The 6,389-nt window shown below is 63.3% G+C and overlaps 1 protein-coding gene across 1 annotated transcript in view; it reads left to right on the top strand.

Annotated features, from left to right (window-relative positions):
• The first annotated feature begins 335 nt into the window (after nt 1-335).
• Nucleotides 336-6,389, top strand: part of WNT7B (Wnt family member 7B) — a 46,380-nt gene continuing 40,326 nt past the window's right edge. Inside the window, exon 1 of the mRNA XM_011374980.2 lies at nt 336-3,036. Coding sequence (XP_011373282.1) covers nt 2,954-3,036 — 83 coding nt within the window. The 5' untranslated portion in view covers nt 336-2,953. The remainder of the gene's footprint in view (nt 3,037-6,389) is intronic.

Here is a 6,389-nt window from a genome sequence, read left to right as displayed (position 1 = left end):
TTTCTGGACTCTCCCACAGCTCCTGAGCTTACTCCTCCTGTGTTCCCCAAAGAAATGGGCACCCCCTAACGAGGCTTTCTCTGCTATCTAGTTCCCAGTACTGAGGCTGCGCTTCCCCTTGACCACTCTGGAATTAAATGTCCTCATTTCTCCTGTTTTAAGGATTAGGATACCCAGCAAAGGACACCAGGAGTAAATGGCAGAGTGGAGACTGGAGTTGGCTCTGGTCTCCACCACTGACCACTCCTTCTAGCACTAGCTCCTTAACAGGGGTCATCTGAAAGTGACGCCCCCTCCCCAGCTTGCAGGAAGAGCTCGACGAGGCACCCCCGACTCCCCACCCTGCACAAGGAGCTGAAGTTGTTGCCCAGCCCAGACTTCCAGGGCTGGTTCCAGGGCTTGGAGGTCTGAATGACTGGGGACGGTAACTTCCTCCCACCACGAGGGTCCCTACCCGCACTCCCCGCTTTAAGCGAGACCGCTGCTCTGGCCATCCTGAGCAGGATGGTGGTGGCCAGTGTCTGAGTAGGGAGAGCCCAGGCAGTGGGACCCAGCCTGTGTGCCCAGGCACCTGGGAATTCCTGAGAGAGCTGGGTGGTGTTCCTGGCACTGCCGTCTGCCCCCACCAAGGGGCCCTGGGAGGGGGGCTCCTCCCCCTGGTGTGCCCCCTTAAGCACACGCTCTCTCGGTCCTGGGGAGAGAGGAGAAAATGAGATCTCCACAACACCCCCGTGGAACCACATCCAGGACACCCAGAGAGCCACCGTGGGATCTGCTAAGGCGAGGGTGCTCAGCCCCTGACACCAGCACAGTCCCTGCCCGCCCATGTGGGAGCGAAGGGTCCTCCTTTCTTTGCAATCCATCTTGGCTGTACAAGGCAGGGAGGAGGGGGCAGCTGGGCCCAGATGTGACTTAAAGGGTTAAATGACCTCGGAGCCCGGTGAGGTTGAGGATGAGGTTCAGGTGGTCAGTCCTCCCCCCTCGCTCACCTAGCGGTCTTGGGTGAGCTCTTTAACTTCCCAGCCCACTTTTCTTCTTGGGGAAAACAGGGGAATGGTAGCGCCTCCTTCACTGTGAAGGTTAGTCCCGGGGTCTTTGGCCCCGGGGTTGGGGCGGTGTCCCAGTAAACACTGTGTGCACCAGTCAAGCCTTTCTTATTGTTAATAACCACGATATCGCAGGTGCTGCAGGCACTCTGGGGACGCCTCCAGATAGTATATTCTGGGGCCCAGGACTCCGAGGATTTGGGATTTCAGGGCCACCAAAGCCCCAACCAAATGTCAGAGGCTGTGTGTGTTGGGAGATATTTCACGATCACAGCCCACCAGCCCACACTGTGCACAGGCAGCCCCCCACACATGTGCCCCTCAGCCTGTGCAGATGTGCAGCCCCTGGGGGGTGAGAACTCCGTCCTCACAATCCCTATGGGGATTGGGGGCCCAAGACCAGATGTGTCTTGGATTTTGAGCAATTTTAAAACAAATGACTTTGGAGAGTCACAGTTCCTCACTTGAGGACTGATCAGCCTCCGAGCTCCAGCCTTGGAGGAGGCCAACCCAGGATGTGGGGAGCCGTCAGGAGTCTGGGCACATTCTGCCCCCTGGAACGAGGGTCATGAAGTGCCGGAACCAACCCTGCTCCATGCCTGCCTCCTGCCTTTGGAGCCAGGAGAGGCAGAGGGGCCTGAGAGCCCTGGATCCTGAGGAACGAAGGGGCAGAGACAGCCCGTCCTCGTGGATGCTCCAGGCCAGGTCAGAAGCTAGGAAATCCACTCCCCCTGGGACCACTGACCGTATTGCAAGAGCTCTGTTTTCTTGTCATCTTCCCTGCTTTGTGCCTTTGCCCCAGCGTAAGGGGTCTACGTTGCATCTAGAGGGACATTCGTGTGTAGCCAGGCTTGGCAGACAATAGGAAGTGGAACTCAAAACCTGTGTTTCTGGCCTTTAAAAAAATCACTGGAAGAGGATTGTTCCGAAAAGTGTGTCCTTGTGGATCTGCTCCTCCCCACACCTATCCCAACCAACCAACCCCCCGAAGGAGAGCAAAAGAAGCCAGGTGGGGAAGCCAGAGTTGGCAGCTCTGTGCACCTGTTGGGGGTGCATTCCCACTGTCAGCCTCTCCAGGGACTCAGAGGCAGGACCCTGCAGAGATACCGGTGAGCATGTGCACAGGTGAGCCTTGCCAGGTTGGGCCGGGTTGGCGATGGCAGTGAGCGCATGCGACCCACAGCCAGCTTCGCCAAACCCAGGGGCGCACGCAGGCAGAGGCGCAGCACACACAGTGCATCTGTGCGCACACACCTGCGCCCTCACAGACGCGCCCACGCTCCCGCAGGCACACACAGGCACATGCAGGCACATGCATGCACACGAGATCACATTGCGGAGCACAGCCCCCCAGAGGAGCGCACGCCCCCGCATGGTTATCCCGCGGTGTTCCCCCAAGGTGCAACCTCCAGAGCAGGCCAGAGCTGTGTGGCTTACTGGAGTTGCGGGAAGGGGTCCGAGCCAAGGCAGTTTGGGCAAGGCCTGGGGGCGGCTCCCGCCGCGCGCTCGGGTCAGCCTCCCCTTTAAAAAACCCGCCCGCGGAGGAGGCGGATGTAAGGGCGGCCCGGCCAATGGCAGCTGCGCGCCTCGGGAGACTTGCAGACGTGAGCCAGAGCGAGTGACAGAGCCGGTTCCGACGGATCGACGGACGGAGGGCCAGACGGCTGCCGAGGCTCACTCGCTGCCACCTACCAGCCCCCGGCCCCGCACTCCAGCCCCAGCGCGATGCGCGGCCCCGGCGGCGGGGCACTGGCGAATACTGCGCCGGGACCCGCGCGCCCGGGTCCCTAGCGTCCCGTGCCGCCGCCCTACCTCGGGGAGGGCCGCGGAAACCCGGGCCTCAGCTGGCTCAGGCGCCCTGCCCGCGCGCGGGGCCTGGCCAGCCCTGCCAGGAGTGCCGGCCCACCATGCTCCTGCTGTCGCCGCGCGGCGCGCTCCTCTCCGTCTATTGCCCGCAGATCTTTCTCATCTTGTCCAGCGGCAGCTACCTGTGAGTTCTGCGAACAGCACGTGGGGTGGTGGGCGGTAGGGTCCCTCCCCAGCCTTCCGCTGGAGCCGGGCGGGCAGGGAACGCGGCAGTGAGGTCTCTGGGCGGGGCGCCGGGTGTCCGGCGCGCGCGGGAGCCGGGGGACTTTGGGTCGCCTCGCCGGCCTAAGCCGCTAAGGTGGAGGACCTGGAGGAAGCCTCCGCAGCGAGAAGTTCCGGCTTTGGGGGGTCAGAGAAAAGGTAGCTCGCGGGAGGCCCGACTGCCCCACAAAGACCAGGCTGCGCGCACCGAGCGCGATGGCCGGAGGGCGCGCGGGCGGCGCCGAGATTCCTTGCGCGTCCCAGCCGAGTCCTGGATCAGCGGGATCCCCCTCATTTATATAAATCCACGCGGCCCGCATGGCTGTGCCACATTTGAGAGAGCCGCACGCACATATCAGCTCCCCCGAATACACATCGGTACACACGTGCACGCTGCGCCCCACCGGACAGCGCCCAAGCTGTCCGGCGAGGTCGCTGCGGCTTCTCGTGCCTTCCTGCCGCGCTGGGCCGCCTGGCCCTTGCCCTGGCCGAATCCTCACCTGGGGGGCGAGGGGGCGCCGGCGGAGGTGCGTCCGGGCCTCGGGGCCAAGGCAGCGCGCGGAGCGTGGGCGCGCGTGTGCGTCCGCCCGGCTGCGCCTGCGGGGCTCCGTGCAGCTACGGGCTGGACCCGGCCCGGCCCAGCGAGCCGAGGGGGCGCGTCAGCGCAGCGGTGGCTTCGCCGGATTCCTAATGGGACGCATATGCTCTGGCCTCCGATTTAAAAAGAAGTTTGATTTATGGAACCGCCGTTTGGGGGAATTTAAGCTGGATGCTACTGATTAAACCTCAGAGCCAGCTCTCCCTCCCCTTCTCTCCTCCCCTCCCCCTCCCCCTCTTTTACACGCGGGCCACGTCCGGGGTCGCCTAACGCGGCCAGAGGGGGCAGCCGCTGCCTTCCCGCTCCCTGCGCCACCCTGTCCCCCCTCCCCCCGCGCGCGGCCGTAGTCCTAATAAATCGCCGCGCCCCCACCCCCTTTTAATAGAGACGCAGCCAATTTCTCCTCCAGCTCCTAGGAAATTACTATCCTACCAGTTTTCCTTCTATAAATAGTCGCGCATCTTGAAACAAAAGTTCGCAACCACAGCCAGATGCTGCGAGGCCCGCGGTTTCCCGGGCTGTGGGACATAATTACAAGGTCCCAGCGCAGAGAGCGCTCCAGGCCCGGCGGGCAGCCCCGGCTGCGGAGGCATCGCCTGGGGCGGGGGGTGGGGGGGGCGGTGAGGCAGGCTGCCCCGGGCAGGGCTCGGGGCGGGTGGGGACCGCCTGATCACTGGAGACTCAGACTAGGAAAGAGAGTCCTGCTTCTGGCGTCCCTCCTGGGAAATGGGTCAGCCCAGGGGGCCTTGGAATCCCAGCCTCCAGTTCTCAGAGGTTGGAGGCAGAGATGGGGAGCCTCCCCCTCCCCAGAATCGCAATCTTCTGCCTTGCTGGAGAATCCGCAGCTACTCTGCTTAATAAATCATTTTCGGAGCCAGCTGGCTGAGGTTTGGCGTTACTGGGGAGGTGTCCAGGGGTGGGAAACCTGGGGTCCTGGGCGGGGGGAGGGAGGGGGTGTTGGAGTGAGAATCTGAGAGAAGGTGGGCAAAGGGCTCAGGAGCTGGTGAGAGCGAGGAGCCAAGGCAGCAACTGAGGGGCTCTGGGGCAGGCGGTGGCCAGTATACCTCTGTAGACCCCAGTTTTGGTGAGGTTGGTCCCCCAAATCTGGGCCTGTCGTGATTACCATCTGTGCCCACACAGGCTTCCTTCCTGTGTACTGCCAGCTTTGTTGGCAGAATTCTCCTAAGGCAATAGCTTTCCCAAAGGTTCGTGGGCCAATGCTGGGGTCCGGAGTGGGTGGTTGAAGCATCAGTCAGACTCTGTCCCCCACCCCCCCACCTTCAGCAACCCCGCCTTCCAGCCAGCACAGCCTGACCTGCAGCCCCAGGGGGAAGAAAGTGCTGATGCCAGCCTTTCCTGAGCAGAGAGAACTCAGACGTTCCCAGGAGCAAGGGAGGGAGGCCCCAGGCGTCTCTGGGGCTTCCCTGCCCTGTTTGGGTGGGCACAGGCCAGATGCATGAGATGCCATGGGTAGGAGCAGGGCCCGGTGATGTGAATGAAAGCGTGCACGGTGCGTGCACGGTGCGTGAACGGTGCGTGCACGGCGAGGAGACCCTCTCTGTCCACTGAGCTGATGCCCAAAGGCAGGCGAGGCAGCCAGTGCAGAAGCGCTTTGAGACCCGCTGGGAGTCAATGGTCAGCCCACCTCAGCACCCCAGGAATGCATAAGGAGGCCGGCCCTGCAGGATCTGAGGATGCCCGGGGCAGGAGGGGCCCTGGGTGGAGGCTTTTTCTGCTCCAGAGAACTTTCCAGAAGGCATCCCATTGCCGGGATCCCAGACACTGGCGGACAGTTGATCCTTTCCCTTTCTTCTGGGCTGCTCTCCCAGCTCCCTGTCCTGGGCTGTGGTCCGTGCGCAGCGAATCCCAGATGCATGCCTGGGCCCCTGCCACTGATCGGGTCCGACGTGTGTGCTGGCCTGGAAGGGCTCTGAGCTCGCCTGATGCTGAGCCCGGCCAGCTGGGCTGGTACGCGGCAGCTCTGCTTCTCTGTTGTCAGAGCAGAGGCTCCCAGGGCCGGTGGGTGTCAGCGAGGGCCCCAGGGAGGGCAGGTGGGGGGGGGCGCAGGCCAAGAGGAGGGCCTGCGGTGCCAGGTCAGCTGGTATGGGGGCCTGGCCGAGGCCTTGTGCCAGGACCAGGCTGGCCTCCTGTCCTGGGCAGGTCCCTTCCGGTCTTGGCCTCCCTCTCTCAGATGTGGGGGTTGGCTGCAATGGTCCCCCCAGGTCTTCCGGTGCGAGCCTCTCATGGTGACCGCCCGCTCTGGGGAGCTGAGTGAGTCATGGGTGACAGGGCGGTTACTCACCGACCACCTGGCTGTGGGGGGTGGGGGGCACTCACCACTGCCCAGCCAAGGCTGGGCCTCTTCCCGGCTCCGCTGCTGTGGCTTTATTGGTAGTGTCCACCGCAGCTCCAGAAGCCCTGTGGGCATGACCCTGGGTGGGGGGGCGCTGAATCAGGCTTACTCCTATGGCATCACTGCCCATGTGGGGGCAGAATGGGGTCACTGGCTCAGGCGCGGACAGGTCACCCTTGGGAGGAGCAGTTCCCAGCCTGGAGGGCTGTTTCTATCAGGGCGTGGAAACAGCTCTGCTGTGTGGCCTCAGGCAGGTCCATGGGCCTCTCTGGCACTCAGGGTGGAGAGCCTTGCTCTGCAGACTCAGAACAGGCCCACGTGCCCT

The sequence above is a fragment of the Pteropus vampyrus genome, unplaced genomic scaffold, assembly GCF_000151845.1.
Source record: "Pteropus vampyrus isolate Shadow unplaced genomic scaffold, Pvam_2.0 Scaffold257, whole genome shotgun sequence".
Taxonomy (NCBI): Eukaryota; Metazoa; Chordata; class Mammalia; order Chiroptera; family Pteropodidae; genus Pteropus; species Pteropus vampyrus.
The sequence above is the reverse complement of the archived record's forward strand: the minus strand, read 5'-3'. Positions and strand labels throughout refer to the sequence as shown.